At 43.1% G+C, this 22,987-nt stretch overlaps 1 protein-coding gene across 1 annotated transcript in view; it reads right to left on the bottom strand.

Annotated features, from left to right (window-relative positions):
* The window catches only part of CAPN13 (calpain 13), a 67,815-nt gene extending 46,098 nt beyond the window's left edge, over positions 1-21,717 (bottom strand). The window contains exons 1-2 of the mRNA XM_037009295.2: positions 21,530-21,717; positions 9,443-9,675 (exon numbers count right to left, since the gene is read on the bottom strand). Coding sequence (XP_036865190.2) covers positions 9,443-9,640 — 198 coding nt within the window. The 5' untranslated portion in view covers positions 9,641-9,675; positions 21,530-21,717. The remainder of the gene's footprint in view (positions 1-9,442; positions 9,676-21,529) is intronic.
* Positions 21,718-22,987: the final 1,270 nt, after the last annotated feature.

Below are 22,987 nucleotides of genomic sequence, written 5' to 3'. Positions count from 1 at the left end.
GATACCTTTATTAGAGGAAACTTTTATAAACATAATAAAGCTTTCCTTGTGAAATGACATTTCTCAGAGTAGGTATCCTGGGCTCCAGGGTCAAGTCCAACTATGTGCTGTACAGGATGCCCATGACTCAGATCTTTGCTAACTCACAGATTGACTCTAGAAGACCCCAGTACCTCATCTCAGGTGCTGTTACTCAGCACCGGTCCTTTCCCAACCCCTAACACACATAGCACCTGCCCATCCCAGAAAGGGGTTCACTAGGAGATTCTGCATGCTGCAGCTGTTGCCAGGCAGCTTTGTCTGGGGAGGTCTCTCCCTGTGCACTAGGTGAAGTACTAGGAAAAACCTCAACTTGGACAGGGGTGGGGTTTTAACTCTGAATGAGAAAGAATTCTCAAGCAAGTTGGATGAGTGTAGGTAAGGAAGGAATTCATTAAAGCTAGAGCAGCAGGGAATGGCAGCTGCCTTGCAGGCAGCAGAGAGCAAGGAAAAGCAGAGGGAAGAAAGGGAAGTCTATTGAACTCCTGCTTGGCATAGGGCACATCTTTTTCCAACTCCTGAAGCTAGGGTCACTTAGTGTCTAGTGTCTGCTTGGATCTGCATGGTGTGGGAACTAAGTCTCAACCACCCCAAGGTTTGGGGGAGCTGCAGAGTACTGGATTGAGTGAGACTATGTTCTGAGGACTTTGCAAAGCCAAAGAAAGGAGATTTTTAGGCAGGCTACTAAAGAGTGTGATTGTACAGCCAGTCTTGTGTGGGTCACTCAGGTGTCAGGATCTTGCAAGTCTGAATCAGAGCTCTCAGTAGCCCCTCCCTTTATCTGGAGTAGAACAGAGACAGAGTGAAGACTTGTGCTTAAATCTGGAAAATCAAATGAAATAGTAAAGTGACAAAGTCACACTGGAAGAGCTCAAAAACAAAATGCAGTAAATAGAGCAGTGAGAATGCTTGATTTAAAAAGTACACACTCAAAGAAAGGGGAGTGTGGGCAGCTCAGAGGGGAGGTGCACTTAAGGGTTTGGGGTTTGGGGCTTTATAGGGCCTTTTGGGTAGGGGTCAGCATAAGGCATGCTGTATACTGGTAATTCATAATTCCTTTGAAGTTTTGTCTGAAGAATAGGGTCATTAGGTGATTGTGTTTGTCTGGATCTTGGCATTCTTTATCCACATAGGTTCATTTACACTTTGGAGGTCTATCTCCTATTCTGGTTACAGAGTTACTTAATTGATTAAGGGGAGGGAAGAAGAGGAAGAACAGACTATAGATTAAATTAAAGAATAAGCCCAGGCCTTTTCGCAGGGTAAATAGATTTTACAACGGCATGACCCTTGTCCCATTTCCCTGCCCTACCTCATTATGTTTAGGGAGAATTTGGAGAATTCTCAGCAGACATGAGGACTGTGAAAGCTCCTGAAGGGGGTCCCCAAGCACTCTGGGGAAACACAGGACCAGTGGTCTGGCTCCTGCTCCAGCCTCGAAGCCTCTGGGTTTCCCCCTGCTCCGAGTGCACAGGGTGAGGCTCAGCATCCTCTCTGTGCCAGTCTTCCTGGATTCCCAGTGAATAAATTTGCATAATTGGGTAATTGTTCCTATATCACTTCTTTTCATATTGACAATTAAATCCCCAGAGAGCAGGGCAGTAAAGTGGAAATGAATTTATTTGCTCAATAGCCATGAATATGTGGGGTCCTGTGCCTTGTGAGACCTGCCAGCCCTTTGTAAACTGCCAGTTTCCTTGTGGAGGTGCCTAGGGGCAAACAAAGGTGTGTATGTCTGCCAACACAGCAGCCCAGCTCCTATGTAAGGGCTAACCACTTCACTCAACCACTTCCCATTGCTTTCTTTACAAATGACTGGCCTTCTCAAACAGCCAAGAGACGCATACATAGGCCCAGGCCCTCCAGAGGTAGAGGCACCAAGCCTGACTCTCTGCCCGGCCACGGCTGGGCAGAACTTGGGGGTCTCCCCCAGCACGAGCAAGCAGGGTAGAACTTTACGCAGGGCCATGGAGGGAGCGATCCTCACAGCTTCCGAACAGCTTGGGGCACCTTAGTGGCTCTAACTGTCCCCCTCCTCTCTACTGGGAAAGGAAGTAAAGGGCTCAACGGAGACCTGCTGTCAGCAAGCAGATGCCCCTGATGTTCCACTCACGAGAATTAAACAAGAGGGTGCAGGCATTGTGGGGGGGTTTTGGACCAGGAACAGAGACAACTTTGCTCAGCTTTTCTGACCTCCCCACAGCTGCCGCTCTGCTCAGTGTTTGCTCCCGGCTTCCCTCCAGGGATGGGCAGAGGAAGGCTGGGTGTGCTCTAGAGTCAGTTCAGGTGGAATCCTGCCCTGCACCCTCTCCCTCGGTGACCTTGAGCAACTTCCTTTACTTTGCTGAGCCTCAGCATTCTGATATTTAAAATGGGAGATTCAAATGATAAAGCAATCAGAGCACTAGCTGCCAAGATAAAACCCCTGCGGAGGGCTGGTGCTTTGCTTGCAGATCATCTCCCAACACCCTTGCAAAGCAGCATTCTTCCCATTTTACAAAAGAGGAAGGATGTGAAATACTTAGCACAGCATCAGACAAGTTTCAGTGTTCAATAAATATTGATTCCCTTCTTCTATAATATTTTCAAAATATTTCCATACTCATAGCCAAACCCAGAGCCTCAAATGCATTCATGATTAAACAAAATAGAATGAAAGCATGAATCAAACACTCAACTCACAGATATTAGAAAAGACACAAAGTGCCTCATAGATATAGGTGGAAGGAAGTGATAAAGATAAAAATTAGGGAATTATAAAATAGAAAAACAGGAAGATCAATAAGGCAAATAAATTGTTCTGTTTAGGTGGAAAAGGGTTACATAGACCTTACCTTTAGCAATCATAGTTGAGAAACCCAAATAAAATTAGAAATAAAAATGAGGTTCTAGTGCTGTAAAAACATGATATAAAATTCTATACTTGTTGATTTAAAAATACTAATGATTTTCTGACAAAAATTAATGTGGCCATAAATGATTAGTTAGTAAATAATCTGAAAAGATCAATAACCTTGGAATAGTATTTTTAAATGATCAATGAATACCTCCCTAATATCTTTGTAAAGGCTTCTAAGTATACGTGATTTTCCTGCTGAGTTCTCTCAAGCTTTAGAGAGACTTTAGACAATTTCTGTGTCACTTAGAGTTGCAGTGTTTAAAACAAAGAAAGAAGAATCCTGCCACCATTTATTTTAAGAAGACAGCATAGCCTGGTTGACAAACGTTTGAGAGAAAAAAACACGGAAACTTATAGACAGTACTGTCTGCATTTGTTTTATGAAAATATACTGAGATAAATAACCCGGGAGATGAATCAACAATAAGTTATAACACTAACCCACTAGCATCAAGAGGGTTTGCCACAGACATGCTGGATGCCAGAATGGTTTCATATCAGGATATCTAATAATATAAAATAGCATTTACATGAGCCAAAGATAAAACAATTTCTACCCTAATAAATGCCATGAAGGCATCTGATAAATGCCCAACTTCCTCTGACTTACCAAAATCATAAAAACTGAAATTAACAAAACCCAGAATTTTAGCTGGTGAGGAACAGAAAGATATTTTAATGTTGTGAAAATTAAATAGCAAATATTTCAAATAAAAAATCAAGAGTCAAATCAAGTTCATGGGTAAACACTGGAATCGTTTATAGCAAAGTTGGGCACAAAACCAGCATCTCTGTCTCATGTCCTCTTGAGCAGCCTGTCTTCCCCACCCAGGGCTTTAGACGGGGGCTGGAAGATCCAGAAAGAGCAAAGGCAGGAAGAGATGGAAATCATACCCAGAAGAGTTTTAGTCTGCTGGGCTGACTTCCTGGAACAAGGTGCATAGAGAAAACAGGTAAAGATGGCTGGGAAAATGGAAATGCTCAGGCTCTGGGCAGGTCCCCTGTCACCAGCTGGGCTGGGCACACCAGGGCAGTGAAGTGAGCATGGTAAGCCTGGTAGCAGGCAGCATCTCCACCCAGAATGTGACTCAGAATCGTCTGGAGCTTTGCAGACATAGAGACTGCTGGATGCCACCCCCCCACAGTTTAGATTTAGAAAGTGAGCCATGGGTAGAGTTCAGGAATTACACAGAACTCAGACAGTTCTGAGGCCCCATCAGGACAAGGGAGCAGGTTCAGAGAGGCTGAGCAATTTATTGCAGATCACACAGGAAGCAGGCTGTGAACCAGAAATCTGGCTCCGTAGTGCTCAGCCCCTCCCCACCGGCCAGACCAGCAGGTAGGGGCCTCTTGGAGTCAGTGTTTTCTGATTCTGTGACATGGACCAGCCCTCTGAGGGCTCCCAAACATCATTTGCACAGAAGGAAGCCTTGATGGTTAACTGTGTCAGCTTGACTGGATCATGGGGTGCCCAGATATTTGGCTAAACATTATTTCTAAGTGTCTGTAAGGGTGTTTTCCAGATAAGATTAGCCCTTCAAGCAGTGGACTCAGTAAAGCAAGTTGCCCTCCCCAGTGTGGATGACCACCATCCAATCCACTGAAGGCTTGAACAGACCAAAAGGTAGAGGAAGGGAGAATTGCCCCCTTCTTTGCCTGACCACTGAGCTGGGCCCAACACTGGTCTTCTGCTCTTGGACCACAAATTATACCATCGTGTGCCCTGCCCCTCCCCCCACCCACCCCCACCCTGTTCTCAGGCCTTCCTGCTCAGACTAAACTACAACAATGGCTTTCCTGGGTCTCTGGCTTACAGAGGGCAGATCATGGGGCTTCTCAGCCTCCATAATCAAGTGAGCCAATTCCTCATAATAAATACATCAATAGGACACATCTATATATTTCCTATCAGTGATGTTCAATTATATCTACATCCATATCTGTATCTATCTATATCTATATCTATATCTATATCTATATCTATATCTATATCTATATCTATATCTATATCTATATCTATATCTATATCATCTAATCTATCTGTATCTATCTATCTCTTATTGGTTCTGTTTCTCTGGAGAATGCTAAGACAAAAGCCATCAGCCATAGTCAGTCTAAGTGATCTCAATGACTTCGTTCTGGACGGTGGAGCCCTTTCTCAAGGCAGAATTTGGGGCAAGCTCTGGTTATGCCAGAAGTAGTATGACAGCCCCTGGCATCTTAGAAAATACCCTCTTGGGATAGTACCAAACCAGGTACTCTCCTGAAGTTGTCTCTGGAGGTGTCTCCTCCAATGTGACATCAGTCTGAGTGTTTTGGACAGCGATTCCTGCATTCTTTTCAAAGGCTGCTCTCGTACTTCCCCAGACAGCACGCTGCTCTTGGAGAGGGAGCACCAGGTTTAGCACTTGGCATTCAGACAGAGGCTAAATGTGCGGAGAGGGAGGCCGGAGTTCAGGCCGGGCCAGGTGCAGTGCCACTCCCCTTTCTATTTTTACTAGACAGCTTTGCTGTATTGGCACCAAAGTCCCTTGGCTCAATGGCAATGGGCTGTTGGCATGTTCACTTTCTGTCCCCTTTACAACCTACACCCATATCCCCACTTGGTTATATGGGCACCTTCCTTTTCTGAAGAACTTATTTTGGTCCCAGATGAATCATTCCCAGTGACTGATCTTTTCAGGAACTCTGCCCTGTAAGTTGTTGCCCAGGTAGGTAATGTTTCACTCTGGGGTGACCACAGACCAGTTTCCCCAAGGAACTGGGTGCTGAACTCTGAACACCCATCAGACAGCAGGTTTGGGGCCCACACTCATTCTTCAGTTGAGAAGTAAAATGTTTTCGGCTAAAGAATGGGTACAAAGATGAAATTTCAGTGTCTCAGTCTGATACACAGTGGTGACTCTGCTGTGAAAATCGGTATCAGCAATTCTGTGCTGTCCAGTGTGGTAGTCACAAGTCATATGTGGCCACTTTAAATGAATTAAATTAAAACTTCAATCCCTCAGTTGCACTAGCCAGAGTTCTAAGCACCCAAGGGCCACATGTGACTAGTGGCTACTGTATTGAATAGTGCAGTGAGAACATTTCCATCATCACAGGAAGTTCTCTAGCACAGCCCTGCTTTATTGACTGAAAATAATAATGTCATCTACCTCTCAGGCCTGTTATAATTAAATGAAATGTTGTATGTAGAGTGTTTAGATCAATACCTAACACATGTACATGCTTGATAAGTAGGATTTCTTAATATTCATGATGTAAGAATTCTAAAAGTCACTCTAACACCAAAATTAGTTCAGAGAAAAATCACTAGATACTCCACGTATAGGTATAATTCTTAGCACTGTTTTTTGCTGAGATGGGAGTTATAGGAAGCATCTAGGCTGGTGAGGAGTTGGGTCCCACCAGCTGGGTGCTGTCTGCTCAGTGCACAGTCACTGGCCAGTACATGGCCTGCCGGTAGAGGGAGTGTGTGGGGTGGGCTGAAAGTTTCTTTAATAGAGAAAAGCTGAGCAAACCAAGATATAAAGGGGTTTCTACTTCAAAGTTTCAGCAGCAAAATGGATTAGGCTAATTGTTAGAGGGAGGGAAGACGAGGGAGAGAGAAAGAGAGAGAGAGGGAGAGAGAGAGAGAGAGAGAGAGAGAACATTATGGGACATGAAACAACTTTTCTCATAGCAAGCTGAGCCTAGTGTCACAGCCCTGACTCTTGGCCTGTCCTTGTACCTACCAAGCTGGATGAGTACCAGGGAGTGTCCGCATTTCCTGCTGGCTCCCCCTACCTCCCCAGATGGTTTCCTCTGACCTACATTTCTCCATGAAAGCATTTGCTGAAACTGGCTGAGGGCTGATGCTGTGATGACTAGACTGTGAAAGCCCGAGGGATCCAAAAGGTTATCCCCTGAGGCTGCTACCTTCTGTCATCCCTTCCAAATTAATCACAGCAACAATAGCTGTTTAGTAGGTGCTCAGAATGGATTGCACACTGTTCTAGCTACATCCTAATTTAGTCCTTAAAGTCATCATGTAAAGTCCAAGGATAACATTTTATTTTTACCCTCAGGATTTTTCACCTAAAAAGTAGAAAGAAGGGCAGAAGGTAGAGTGAGTGATTCCTGGTTACCCAAACGGGGTAGAAGATTCTATTGGTGCACAAAGTATTACTGGCAACCAGGAGCCCAGAATATACCAGGAGCTTATGAAGAGGCCTTATGGGAGGCAATATAGTGTGGTATTAGGAGCACGGATCTTAGATCCAGGCACCCAGCTCTACCACTTGAAGCAGGTCACTTAACTCTGTTCTGTTTCTCATCTGTAAAATGGGGCTAATGATAGTATTTCCTCATACCGTTACTGTGAGGATTCCATGAGTCAGACCACCTAAAGCCACACCTGCCGCATGGTCAGCACCACATACACGTCGGCTGTCACAGCTAGGGCTGGGCCATGTGGCTGTGGCTTCCCTCCCAAGGCGTCTGCAGTCACAGCTGTAAGGATGTCACTGTGCTGACACAAGTACACCGGCTTTCTCTTCCACCATCCTACTTGGAAAGCAGGTCAAACCAGGGCTCCTCTACTGCACTCATGGAGCTGGGAACCCACGCCAAGCCCTGGTGATAGTCATTTATTCATTCATTCATTCACTCACTCATCCACCCACATCCTAACAGAGTCCCACTGGGCACACAATTCCCCATGAGGAAAAGTGCAGCATGTGGCGTCAGGAATCTCCGTTTGAACTCCAGATCTTTCCCTTACTGTCACGTCGTGCAGGTTACACCACTTCTCCTAAACCTATTTTCTTTCTTGTAAGATTGGGAAAAACAAGGGAGACAAAGCAAGAGAAGACATCTGGAAACTATGGAAAATACTACATAAATGTAAGGTCTGCCAGTTGTGATAAAGAATGCAAAGAAATGGCATGGCCACATAAACATTTTAAAGGAAGTGCTGAATGAAATGTGACCCCCCCTAGTAGAGTTTGGGGAAGCTTTTGGCTGAGAGGAGGAACAAGAGTAAAACATGTTTGGCCCTGGCTGCCCCTATTTCAGATTCCAGGCAGGATTCTGCCTAAGTCATTTCACTTCTGTTTGCCTCAGTTTCTCCTTGCCCCCAAAAGACATAAACTGGGATGTTGCTGGAATTAGATAATAAGAAACTTTCAACCCTTTCTAAATAGAGATGTTATAAATTCTTCAACACTATAAATATGGTCTCATCTGTAACTTAGCACCTTGTGAAAAAACAAAACCAAACACTTTCTAAAAGAATCTCAGCTTCTAAAAATAAAGGGAAAAAATATAACCCCTCCAAACTTTAAATAGAGTTCTCTGTTCAGCTCTCCTTAGGAGGTGAAGACCAGATGAACAGTTACTGTTGGGGGACTTAGTGCCTCTGGCTAGTAACATGGATCATGGAAGGCTGAAGTACCCACCTTTAAGCAACATCCTGAGCCCCATTTGATCCCCACTAACCCTTCCCTTCCCCAAACTACAAATCTGTCCAAAGTTAGGGCAAGAGTTGGCACCTCCAGAGTTCTGTGTCAGCAGAAAATACCTTTTCTGCATAACCTAACCTGGATTTACTGAAAGTACTCAGTAGAGTGCTTGACACTTAATGTGTGCTCAGTTACCCTTTTCTGGGATTACAGTAATGAGCTCACTAGGTGTTACATTATTTTCTCCTGTTCTAGAGCTGCTGGATGCTTTTGGAAGTATGAACAGGAGGTTGGGTATCAGGATCCTTACCTGGGTCCTTTGCATCAACAGTAACCCTGATGAGACTATGAGGATATTGAATAAGCTAACTTCTCTTGGAGCTTCATGCCCCAAAACAGATAGTTCTAGAAAACCCACCACCAGGGCTCCTTGCTGCAAAGTAGAAATAATGGCCATCTGTTGGGAGGGAGGAATCCAGGGGCCTTTGAAACTTGCCATGAAATATCTCCCGAATTTTACAGCTGATGTCTGAAATTCCTTTTTAGGTGATCAATCCTTTACAAGATTGAAAATACAAATATAAATGAGAGAGGCAAGGTGATTATTTAAGTTCATCCTATCATATAAGTGACTGATAAGACATTTTCTCTTTGAGTAAATTCTACCATGAAAAGAGAAAAGAAGATAAAGACAGTGATAACCGAAGAGAATAAAGAGTGACAGAGATGATGGGGGGCTGAGTTATGGAGACGGAAGAGCCCCTGGAGACCAACTACTACCGTCTTCAGACCCACGGCTTCCAGAGTTTCAGACGGGAATACCAAGGCACGTAAGCTAGGGATGTGCTTGGTGTTTGAACTGGGTTAGAACCCAGGGGTCTTTCCACCTCACCGAGGGTACAACGCTGTCACCAAGGGACCAGGTGGATTTCATCCTCCACCACTTGGTTTGGGCTCTCCCTGAGAGCCAGGCCTCAGGCCCATACTTCCTCCAGTGGGAGGTACCACGGTGGGCATCTCAGAAGGCCCAGGGGCTGGGTGTGCTCCTGCGGGGCTCACTCACCTGTGGCCGCTTCCACATCAGGCGGGAGAGGTTGTGGCCCTTGAGAAGCCCCAGACCTATGGAGGAAGTCTCAGCAGGGAATGTCTCATCCTCAAATAGCAGGCCTCTGCCTAGGCAGTAATCCCGCAAGAAGCTGAAGTCTTGGCCCTTGAACTTGATGATGGGGGTCTCAGCCGGAGGATCCTGGTTGTATGCCATGATTCTCCTTAGAGGGGGCTGAAGGTCTTTTCCTCCTGTTGAGAAAAAGAGACATTTGTAAGGATGAACTCACTGGATGTGACCTCTCAGATGTCCTCCCCTCCATAAGGGAGGGACAGAGGCCCCAGATCAGTGCTGTCCCTGGTGACACAGCCCGCTGGGGGCGAGCCCGGACTAGACCTCATGCATCCTTGTTCACACTTCAGTTTCCAATCGGCTATACTGAACAGCTTCTCCGTAACTAATGTGCACGGGGGGCCATATGGGGGTATTTTACATTAATGAACATTTATTGAGTACTGACCTTGTGCCAGGCACTCTTCTGAATGCTGGCAATCCAAAAATAAATACATGACCCTTACCCCTTAGGGGCTAATTATCAAGTGGGAAAGATAGATTAGACATTTCAACAGCTAGCTATCCTTAATAGAAACTGTCATTAAAAACATGTACAAAGTCCTGTGGATACAAAGAGGAGTGGTGAGCCGCCAAGGAGAGTCTGGGATGACTCTCCCACAGGCAGTGACTGGGCTTCGGAGGAAGGAGATTTTGCTGCATGATGATCTGGTGGGAGGATAAAAAAAAGTCCCTCCAGGTGCCCTGAGAGGCAAGTACCTGGAGGCCAAGGGGTTGGACTGGAAAGGGAGTGGGTTGGGGCTGGGAAAAGGGGGTGTTGGCACAGATGGCCCAGAAAGTAGGTTGGAAAGCTGGACTGTAACGTGCTCTCCCACCCTGCAAGCATGGCAGGCCCATAGAAGAGGTGGGTCGTGATAGCTCTGTGTATAGGATTGTGGAACAAGTTGGAAGTCACATGGAGGGGATGGGTAGGGACTGAGACAGAGGGGAGGCTAGGAAGGTGCTGCATTTGCCCACAGGAAAGAGAGTGTCAAAGCATTAGTATTGAAAATGGTGGAGAGATTCCAGAGTCATTTTATAGGTGGAACCAATAGGATTTGATGATGAATTGAATATGGAGGTGAGGACTGAGGATGAGGGGAAGGATAAAGAAAAGGTTGTACAGCAAACAATTAAATGGGTTTTGAAATTTGCTTTCTGCTCTCACCACCTACCTACCAGTTCTACAATACTGAGTTCCTACTCAAGCCTGTGAACCTGCTTCTCCACCTGAACACATTAGTTATACTACACTCAGAGTGTTTGTTGTGGTATTAAATGAAGTTAGACCTAACTTACCAAGCAGAGTGCCATATGGTAGACACTCAGTAAATTTTGGCACCCTAATTTCCCTGAGGAAACACCATGGAATTCTGGGCTTTCTTATCGGTAGCTATAGGGTTGTAACTGATACCATTTACCAAAATATCCATCATGTCCTCCATCTCAAGGCAAACAGACTTGACACTAAATCCTGAATCCGCACATTAGCAGTTGTAGGACTTGATGAACCTCCTTAGCCCTTGGAATAGTGCTTTTCAAACTTCTTTGACCAGGGCTGTTTAGGTGACACAAAAGACCCCAACAGCCATATGTTCTATCCACTTCCACCTCATAGTGGAAGAGGAATAAGGTGATGATAAAGAATTAGAGAGGGACACAAATGAAAAACTCAAAGAATATGAGGTTACAATCAAGAACTTGGATCACAGAAAAAAATTCAAACAAAAAATAACAGCAATTTTCTTACAGCTAATATATAATCATAGAATGTTATAAATTATTTAGATAACACGAATTTATAGGCATACTATCACCAATGAAGTGTCACTGTACAGGCATATTTGGAGGGAATTAGTTATACAGTTGCCTAGCAAATGAGGGAAGAATCATTTGCATTTGATTAAGTTGATTCATATGAAATTGCCATTTTTGTAGGTTAGAAATGATTGAAAAGAGTTTCATATGGTTTCACCTAAGGCAGAAATAGCTGCATATAGGCAATTTCATTTGGTTTAGTCTAATATGATATATACATTTTTTCAACTTAGCTCTTGGAAAATAACAGGTGAATATGTCAATATACTTCACCACTCACTATAAGGTTGAGAGCTCACAAATTATATAAATAACGATAAAGCTGAAATAACAGTGAGGTATCACTCAAGAGCAAGAAGACAGTAATAGAAATTGATTGCCAACTCAAGACAAAGGCAAGGACACCCGATAATGGGGAGCTGTGTAAATGATGGGTCTGCAGCCCTATGCATGCTTGGTGACAGGGGAACTAAAGCAGTACTGCTAAGCTACCCACCTCTCAGTAAAACACTGATTGTGTGATAAACCCCAGCCATGAGCTTATATCAGTTTATGAAAACCAAATTGTAGTGACTCTCAATAACACAAGTGTGGCCCTGCTAGTAGTATGTAAAAATGAGTCTAAAGAACTTGGCTTGACTTCTCCATCAGAATCTTACCAAGGCCTTACGTTTGGGGATGAATTCCCAGGCCATCTGCAGGCCCACTGTCCACTGTTGGGAAGTGGCCTGGCCAACTTAAGGAATCCTTGTTCTTTTCCTTGCTAACTTTCTTCATTTGTGAAATGGAGATGACAATAATATGCATGTCATGGACCTGTGGGACCTAGATGAAACCATGTTTGTCAAATACTTACCACTTAACACTATGACTGGTAAATCAGACAGTGGTCAATAAATAGTGCTTATTAGTATGATTATTATTATCATTTTGATCATGAAAGGACTGTGCAGAAGCCCACATCCACCTATAAAATGACTCTGGAATCTCTCCACCATTTTCAGTACTAATGCTTTAACACTATATTTCCCATGGGCAAATGCAGCACCCTCCAAGCCTCCCCTCTGTCTGTCCCTACCCATCCCCTCTGCGATGAGGGCTTTCTCTTATAATGGCAGCCTGGGCTCAGAGGGGCCTGCAGGAATGAAAGCCAGGGGTGGGGCATCAGACCCATTCTCTTCATTCTGCTGCTGTTCTATACCCACTTACTCAGAGCCTAGGAGTAAAGGGACAGACTGGGGAACAGGTGGCAGGCCTGGGTGTCTGCTGCCAGCAGGGGTGGTCCCCTGCTCCAGAAAGGAGGAGACCCTTGATGGGGAAACGAAAACCCAGGCAGGAAGGGTAGCCTCCCACTAACACACAGACCTCACACCTACCAAGTGGTACATTCACAAAACGTGAAAGGTTAGGTAGGTGTATTATGATCCATAGACAACAACTAATAAAATGATAGTAAGGTTTATAGCCCAAAAGCCAATAGATAAAATGGAATACTAAGGCATATTCAAATAATCAAAATGAGTCAACAAAGGGGGAACAGTGGATAAATAAAAATAGACCCAAATCCAACCACATCAATGGTTAAATGTTACTTTAATTCCATTTAAAAGGCAAAATTGGCAAAGTAGATAAAAAAGCAAGACTCAACTATATGCTGCCCATAAGAGCCCCACTTTAAATACAAAGACACAAATAATTTGAAAATAAATGGATGAAAAGAAATGTATCATACAAACAGTAACCATAAGAAAGCTGGGATGGATATTAATAGATTGATCAAATAGACTTTATAAGAAAGAGTATTACCATGAATAAAGTGGAACATTTAATATTGGTGAAAATTTATCAGGAAGAAATAAAATCATAAATTTTAGGCACTTAAGTGTAGGCATCTAAGAATAGAACCTAAAAATACATGAAAAAAATTAACAGAATTAAAGGGAGAAAGAAACAATTTCACAATTATAGTACGAGATTTAGTGCATATCTTTTAGCAACTAACAGAACAATTATACAAAAAAAAATCAGCAAAAACACAGAAGATCTGAATAATACTATCATTCACCTCAACATAATGACACATATATGGTACTATATTTTAAAACTGCAGAATATACATTCTTCTCAAATGTATGTGATACATTAACCAAAATAGACAATATGCTGTGCCATAAAACAATATATTTTCAAAGCTTAAACCACACAGAGTATTCTCTAACCATAACAGAACTAAAATTAGAAATCAGTAATAATAAGATATTTAGGAATCCCTCTTTCCTGAATCTGAAATTAAACATACTCCTAAATAATACATGAATTAAAGGTATCATAAGACAAATAAGAAAATCCAAAACAAGTAGAAAGGAGTAAAGAAATAAAAGAGGAGAAATTAATAAAAGAGAAAAACAAAAAATTAAAGCAAACACTGCTTCTTGGAAAAGATCAACAAAATTTGCAAAGCTAGACTCAAACTAATCAAGGACAAAAGAGTGAAAACACAAATCACTGAGATCATCATTGATAAAGGTGTTATCAGTATAGATACTGTAAACATTAAAGGCTCATAAGGGACCCCTATACACAAGAAATTTGATAAATTATATGAAATGGATACATTTCTTAAAAAATGCGACTTGCTGAAGGTGACATAAGAAAAACAGAAGATCAGATAGCCCTATATCTAATAAACAAAATTGAATTTGTTATTAAAATCTTTCCCAAAAAGAAACCACCAGACCCAGGTGGTTTCACCAGTGCATTCTATTATACCTGCAAGTATAAATAGCGCTAATCCTAACAAACTCTTCAGAAATTAGAAAGGATGGGAAATACTGCTGAACTTATTTTACCAGGTCAGCATAACACTAGTAACAAAGCCTCATAAAGGAATCCACCCAGGGGAAAAGAAAAAGTTATGGATCAATATCCTTCATGAGCAGAGATAGAAAAGATCCTTAACAAATTTTAGCAAAACAAATCCAACAATGTAAAAAAGAAAATAAAAGCAAAAAGGTAATATCAGGACTACACTTGATTATTTCTGGAGTGTAAGGGTAATTTAACACTAAAAAAAAATCAGTGTAATTAGCCATATTAAAAGGGTGAAAGATAAACCAATAATTGAAATTATTTTACAAAATTCAACATAGAGGAGAGTTACTTAAAGGAAGTATGTAACATCCTCAAACTGATGAAGGGCAACTATGTAAAATCATACTTAATAGTGGAAGAGTGTATTCTTTCTCCTCACAGTCATAATTAAGGCAAAGTTACCTGCTGTCACCACTTTAAACATTGTACTGGAGGTCCTAGCCAGTTCAATAAGAAAATAAAAGGTAAGAGATCAGAAAGAATAAAAATGGTCCTTATTTGATATTTCGACTGTAGAAAATGCTAAAAAATCAACAAGTCAACTACTAGAATTAATCATTGAACTTACCGAGGTCATAAGGTATAAGGTTAATATAAAAAAAACCAAGTGTATTATTTATTATATACTAGCTGCAAACAGTAGGAAAATAGCATTCTATTAAAATCTTTAGGAAAAATATCTAAAGACATCCAAGTTCTGTACATCAAAACTATAAAACATTGCTGGGAGAAATTTTAAAAGGCTAATTAAGTGGAAATACATATCAGATTCATTGACTGGAAGGCTCGGTATTGCCAAAATGGCTATTCTTTCCAAATTTATCTATAGATTCAATACAATCCCAACCAAAATTCTAGTATGATCTCTTTTTTTAGAAATTTACAGATTTTAAAACTTAACATCTAAATGCAAAGGACCTAAAATAACCAAATAATTTTTTAGTGACAGAAAAAGTTGGAGGATTTAGTCAACGTGATTTAAATATATATTATAAACCCATAGTATTGGCAAAAAGAAAGACAAATAGATCAATGGAGCAGAGAATCCAGATATAGACCAAAACATATATGGTTGATTAATTTTTGACAAAGGTTCCAAGACAATTCAATAGGGATAGAAACATCTTTCAAAAAGTGTTCCTGGATCAACAGGATATCCATAGGGAGAAAATAAAACAAAAGTGGATCCTTACTTTATACCATACACAAAAATCAGGTCAAAATGATCACAAAGCTAAAGATAAAACTTAAAATTATCACACTTTAGAAGAAAACATAGCAGGAAATATTTGCTATCTTGGGTTATATCTTGTTATATCATGGATTATATCTTGTAAAATGTATCTTTGATAGAATACAAAAATATGAGCCTTACAAGAAAAAAATGAATTAAATTTCATCAAAAGTGTGAAAGACACCATTAAGAAAATGAAAAGGTAAACCATAGACCAGAAAATGTTTATCACACATACAGCAGGCAAAGAGGACTTGTATCTGGAGTATAGAAAGAATGCTTAAAATTAATAATAAAAGATAACCCATTAAAAATGGTCAAAAGATTTGAATACTTTACCAAAGAACATATAAAAATAGGCAATAACCAAAATGAAACAATGTTTCACATCTTAAGTCAACTACTGAAATGCAAATTAATACCACATGAGATATCACAACAAACACATTAGAAAAGCTAAAATAAAAACACTCGCCATACTAAGTGTTGGTGAGAAGATGGAACAGCTGGAACTTTCACATACTATTGGTGCATATGTGAGATGGTATGACCACTGAGTGGACGTTCTGGGTTAAGAGGATGGATAAACTCAACTTCACTAAATACGCTAAGTTATTTTCCTGGTTGTACCAATTTACAGTCTCACCAGCAATGTAAAAGAGTTCCTGTGCTCACTTGATGTGGGCAGGCTTCTGATCTGTACCCATCTGGTGGGAGTAAAATAGCAAGTTCTTGCCATCTTAATTCATGTTTCTCTGATTACTGGTAAGATTGAGCCTCTTTCAATATGTTTATTCTTCATTCAGGTTCCCTCTTGTGTGAAGTGAATGTTTCTATCTTATGCCCATTTGTTTACTGGGTTGTCTTTTTCTTATTGACTTGTAGAAATTATTCATTTACTCTGGATATTCATCTTGTTTGGTCCTATGTGTAGCAAATACCTTCTCCCACTTGGTTCATCTTTTTACTCCCTTTGCAGTTCTGCTAATGACACAAATGGTATTCATTTCATACATGTGTTATGAATATTTGCTTGGAAGTTCAATTTTATAAATTGAGCCAAATGTTAATTCTTTAAGGGAACTTAAGAAACTGTGACAGATTCTCTTCTTATGAGAGGAAGTTTATTTGTAATGAACACATTTGTTCCCTTAAAGCATTGATTTTTTAAATGTTTTATAGCTCTATAATAATATTTTTAAGAGGTATGATATTTATAACAAAATACTCAAGTGGACTTGCAGAGAAAGACTTTGTGTACTTAGGAGATCATGTTTATATTTTCAGAAGCAAATATAGCTTTACCAAAACCAATTACTTAACTTTCCCTTTTCCTTTTTTTTTCTTCCAAAATAGAGTTCCTGTTTTGGAGAAACAGGAGAATGCCATATATATACATAGTCATATATATATATGTAGTCATAAGTGTTGAGACATATATATATCTCTTGATTATCTTGATTTTTAAAAAGTACTGATAAGATCTCCCTTTATGTCATACACATAAGATGGTGAAAACAGATGACACTGTGCTGGATGGGCTAGGTTGTAGCCTACAGTGTTGCACAGAACATAAGTACAGTGTAGTGTAGCAGAGTATAGTAAATAGAATTCATAATTTTAACCAGAGATTATGGATTATGATTCTGGATTATCTTGGAATCATTGCACTGTAATAGAACTCTGTCCCTTCCTGTCCTTACATTTAACATTTTTATTTTGGTCCTGGATGAAGATGTTGAAATGAAAATGAAGATGCTTTCCAACTCTTCCATCGTTTTTTATGATAGAAAGGAAGAACAATTAACCAAGCTGATGGTGGCATCAAAATTCTAAATGACATCAAAACCAAGATGGAATTTAACCAAGGAAACTGCAAATCTGTCTGCACACTTTCAAAGTGAACTGCACAAGTAAATGGTGGGTAGGACTTGCCTTGGCTAAATTTTACTTCGAAAATATTTTTTGTGGCTTATTTGACTTCCCGTTTTCTGGCGTGGTGAGAGATCTGACAGGATCTAATGAATGGCCGTGAGGCATGTGGAGACGGTTAGGCACTGCTCTGGACACAAGAGCTCCAGCCTCCTGCACAAAGCTGCTCTGGACACCACATGGACATCTAATCCACGGTGGCCAGTTCTGGGGGCCACAGTTCAAGAGGTACATCAACACTCAATAGTAATCAAAAAAGGGTGTTAGAATAGCATAGAGTGCCTGGCCAGGGAGGCAGTCTGCTTACAAGCAGGGTTTCCTGGAATGTGGTTATATCTGCTAAAAGGTGCTGTCTTTTTCTAATTGACACAGACATGCCATCAGCTAAACACGAGGAACCTAAAGGTCACTTCTTGGGAAGTTTGAAGTCTAGAAATGTTTACTGGGAGCAGGACAGACCGAGGGACTTAGAGTGAGTGTCAGACACAGCCCTGTAGTCCTGTTTCCCAGCCCTGCAGAATAATCCTGGTCTGAGTGAGCAGGGACTTACCCATCTCTGGCCCTACAACAGGGCTCCCCCTTATAGCTTCTCTGACCCCCAAGGTTATGCTCCTCTTTGGGAAACTGGACTTTGCCTTATTTCTTTAAAATAAATAAATAACTAAAAGACATCATGGAATGGTGGTCAAGAGCATGTGGAGACTGAAATTTTGGTTTGGATCCAGATGTTAACTAGTAACTGAATAAGCAGTTCCTTAATATCACTCACCTTTCTTTCCTTGAACACAAAACAGGCTGGAAGTCACAGTAATAAAGCCAGCCTTGTAGCACTTGGTAAGTATTAAATGAGAAGATTCTTGTAAAGGGCTTGGTACAGGACATAATAAAAACTACATGGTAAGTCTTGCAACCGTCGCCCTGTCAGAATCTCCCCAGATGTCCACTGCCCTGGCCCTGAACTTGACTCCAGTGGCCAGTGCCCTTTATCAGGGGGTAGGCCTTCCAGGCACTGGCCAGGGATCTCCTGGACTTCCCCAGCAGGTCTCTCCAGGTCCCCAGAGTTGTGTCCAATATAGTGGCCACTAGCTACATGTGGCTGTTGAGCACTTGAAACATGGAAAGTGCAACCAGGAACAGAATTTTAAATTTTATTTAAATTACATTTAAATTTAAATATCCACACATCCATAGTGGCTGCCTTATTGGAAGAGACAAAGAAAAGGGCTGCTAATGGCTTGGATAACCACGGAACAAAGGGGACACGGTCCCTTCTCAGTGGAGGGAGTCAAGCTGAGGTTGGAGGATTATAAAAGGCAGTGCAGCCTTGACTGGGACACATTCTTTCACCTTTGATCTGCTGGGTTCTCTCCACTCAATTGCTTTTCTCCAACATTGTTTTTTCACCACTAAACCACCTGGACACTTTCTGCCAATCATATGACAGGACCAGAATGGCAGCTCCCCCAGCCCTCAGGTAACGGGTATCTGACTTGCCCTGGGAGTCCCAGCCTTCAGGAAGAGTTTTGCAAATCCCAGCAACAGAGGGTATTCTGTTTGCAATTTGTTTTCAATCAGCTAAGAAACAGGAAGCAGCATTCGATTGTTCCCTGCCCGGGAGTGATGCACACAGTTCTCTCCTGGCTGGTGTTTTTCAGAACAATGGAAATAAATCTGATGTAATGTAGCAGAACACGACAAGGGATGGTTTTCCCTTTAACAAATACTCATTTGAAATGGTGCCCAAACCCTGCACGAGGAGCGATCTATTTCCCACAACAGTGTTCCAGCAAAACCCATTACTAATTCCACAACTCAAATTAAAACTAACAGAGCTTGAAGGCTGGGCTGACACTCTCTCTGCTGACAAGGAGCAAGGAAGGGTGGGGGAAGGGGCCTGTGCACTGGGGTGTGTATGTGTTTAATTACACTGTTTAACACATTGAGAATAATTTAGCCATTGGAGTGGAGAAAATAAGGCACTTAACTGCTCTCTGGCGGAAACAAAACCCTTGCAAACCACTTTCAGCTATATGCCACCTAGGCACACCTTGGGGCTTTCAAGAGTGAGAGGAGAAAGGGGAGAGGTGGGGAAAGAGGAAGACAAGAGTAATGGAGATGGGGGTGTGGGAGAGACAGAAGGAGAGACGGGGGCAGTGAGAGGAAGAAGGAGGGAAAGAGAAATGGGAAGAGAGTGAGAGGTATGGAGGGAGAAAGAATAAGGGAATTTTATGCATATACAAATTTGTGAGTTGGGAGGACACATGATTATTTTGCAAGGAGAGTTAGCATCAGGCAGTGTGATGGTGAGGATTAACATAAATTTTAGGTTTTGGAAATGGAACTTAACACCTAGACCAGTGCTTCCCCTGGGTCACCCCCTACTTCAGAATCATCTCAGGGAGTGTCCATGCCTTTGCAGCCTGACAGCCATGAGTGGGTTTGTGGCCCCTAGAAAAGCAGTCCTCAGAGGAGGACTATGCAGGGCTCACTTTGCAGAGGGAGAAACTGAGGCTTAAGATCAAAGAAGAGGAGTTTGGACAGCTCTTGGAGTAGACTTCTGTCCAGCCTCCAGTTTCAAGGCTGGTGATCTAGCCTGCAGGCAGAGTATACACTGTCTCCAACAAGGGGCATCTTACTATTTCATTAGGCATTAGGGCTGGGGGGGGGGCGTCTAAGATAACCTCCAATCCAGCAAGGGCCATGGGAGCGGGAGAAAGGAAAGAAGTCCCTCGCATGGCTGCAAATAGGAAAGCTTCCCAGGCCTGGAACAGGTGCCAGAGAAGCAAGTGCTCAGAATGGAACTATCCGTTCCTGCCAGTGACTCCAGCTTCAGGACGACTGCCAAGGAGATCGACAGCGTGGTGCGAGAGAGGCAGGAAGCAGAACTACTTTCTGTGGCCAGAGACAGGGCAGCCCCGTACTCCACTCTCCCTGGTGGCCTCGCCATGGGGGCTCAGCCTCTACAGGGACTCACGGCCTGAGGGAGCTCAGAGACCTCAGCTGGTGGGTGGCTCCCAGGAGACTCTGTGGGGCAACAAAGAATGTTTGCTGGGAGTCAAGTCAGCGTACCAGGAACATAACTCTAGCTCTGTAACTGGCAACTGGAAGGAGCTTAGCAGCCAGTCACTCACCAGATACCTCACTTTTTCCATCTACAAATTGGGGATAATGACCTCCCGTTACATATAACTCTTGCTGATAATACAATTGGTAGGTTATTCTATTTTCATGACTCAATGTGCTAATAACTGAGTCTCCTGCAACTATCAGCCCCAAAACAAAGTTTAGGTCCAGCTGGATATAGTTGGGACAATTCAAGAGGACATGCTCCATGAAGACCCTGTTAACCCCACCTGGGGGTCAGCAAAGTTCTGTTTCAGTCCCATGACCAACAGGGCAGTCAGAGAGTCATAACTCAACTCTAACTACAGAGGAAAAATGTCTGCACTTACTGCAGTCTGGCTAGCTTGGGTTCAAGGAAAGCAGCTGGAGCTCCGTCTCCCTGAGACCAGAACCACACATCTCAGAGACGACAAACCTCAGCAGCCACGGAGGCCCAGGCGCTGCCTGGAAAGCAGCTGTAGGGGATCAGAACCATCTGAATCTCTGAAGTGGTATTGATCTGTCTTTTGTGATTAACCCAGAATTTTTCAGCTTCGTATAATTATTAAGCAGGATCATCAGAAAGCAAAAAGCAAGGCATGTGCCCCATTCCTCCCTTCTGCAAATCTTTATTGAACACATACTGTGTCAGAACCTACACCTGGATGAACAAAGAGGGCGTGGTTCCTGCCGCCAGGGGGCCCTTATGGGCAGCGCAGCCCTCCAAGTTGGGCCTTTGAGAGTAAAGTGGAGGTGACAAAATGACTAAGAGATCCTCTAACTGTACGAAATGCGCAAAGTTCAGCTTATCTTCTCTTAGGTGTCAACTCATTCTTTGCACTAGTTTTTCTAAAAGCTTATCCTTGGACTATTTGCTTTAGAATCCCAGGTTTCAGAGCTACTGAACATGTACATATCTCTGGGGGTAGAGACTCAGAATCTACGCAATTAAAATGCTCCCTAGGGAAACTCATATGCCCACTAAAGTTGGTGGCACTATCTTGGTCCAAACCCAGGAGGTCGCACTCACAGCCTACCTGTTTCTTAGACCCGGGTGTCTAATGGGGTGTCGCCAGCTGTGTTCCCGCAGGGAGCAGGGCTAGGGCTGGCCGGTCCCCTCGGCCGGGTGGCAGCCGCAGCTCTGGGATGCAGAGGCCAGAGGAGAGTGGAGGTCTCCGGGGAAAGAGGCGGCCAGCAGTGCCGGAGAGCTGACCTCTGCTCGCTTCCTCCCCTCAGGCTCTTCCTGCTAGGAGCACAGCAGGTGTGGCCCCACCTTAGGCAAACAGACTCCAGCAAGAGCAGCCTGGTGCCACCTGGAGAGAGGACGCTGGATTTAACTGCGACATCTTCCCGGTGCTCACCCGCAAACCCATCTCCACTGGACCCCACCTCATTTCCTACTATTGGCTACCTGGCTTGTGTTTCTTTCATTGTCCCAGATATTTCCGTTGTCATGTTACTTCAGGGAATTGGCGTTTCTCACATCAGCCCTCCGGAACACAGAGGTGCTGCGAAAGACTGGGAAGCAGCCTTCCTCCACGCCTCACGCACGAGGAGCGGCAGATGCCACGTGCTGCACATCAAGAGTAGCCACTCGAAGTAAGCCACATCACATGGTCTTTCTGCCCAGGGAGCATCTCCTTTCTACAAATAAATTGCAGAACACGTTAACCCTTGGGCCTGGTGAGACCCAGGGAAAGTCTCTGCCTCATCCTTGCTTAATGGATCGGGAGAAAGAGATGAGGCATGTAAAGCAGATGCTTCCTGACCCTGGATCGCTGATACCATGGCTCGCCGTGTAGGATGGGCGAGAGTGATGAAGAAGGTAAAGCAAGAGGAAATGTGGAAATCAGCAGGAACTGATGTGACTGGATGCATCCCCAAATGGTGATGGTTGGGAAGAGATGGGATTTGGAACATGGGAGGGAAAATCAGCTTTGGGAAGTGTGGCTCAGACTGTGCCCCTTGCAGGCAGGATGGTGTTGGGGGTGGGGAGGGAATGTCAGTGTCTGGAAGTGGGCTTTAATCCCAGTTCTGCACCCCAGGGGACATGCTCTGCTAGAACTTTTACTATTAGCCCAGTAAACAATGAACACACTATTATATAAATATAACTAATGAATAAATAGCCATATTTGTGCTGCATGCTCAAAATGGTTTTGCCAAACTGGTACACAATCACAAATGTTTGAAAGCCACAGTCTGAGAAAAACTGGTGTGAAAGGCTTTTAGAAAGCCCCCCACGTAAGTATGACTGGAGACAGTACCTACGAAAAACTAACGGGGAGCTTCCCCAGCCTGCTGCTGGTGACTTGTCTTCTCCCATCTCACCACGTCGCCCCCGTGGGGCAGGCGCTGTTGTCCCGGAGCTCTCTTCAGGAGCACTGAGTCGGAAAGGGAAGTATCTACCAAGGGGGTGTACTTGGTGCCAGGAGACAAGTCGCTCTGGGTGATGTTGTGCTGTAAGGATGGCTTAGGAGAGGGACCCTGGAAAG

The sequence above is a fragment of the Manis javanica genome, chromosome 1, assembly GCF_040802235.1.
Source record: "Manis javanica isolate MJ-LG chromosome 1, MJ_LKY, whole genome shotgun sequence".
In the NCBI taxonomy this organism is placed as follows: Eukaryota; Metazoa; Chordata; class Mammalia; order Pholidota; family Manidae; genus Manis; species Manis javanica.
This window is presented reverse-complemented; position numbering and strand designations above follow the sequence as displayed.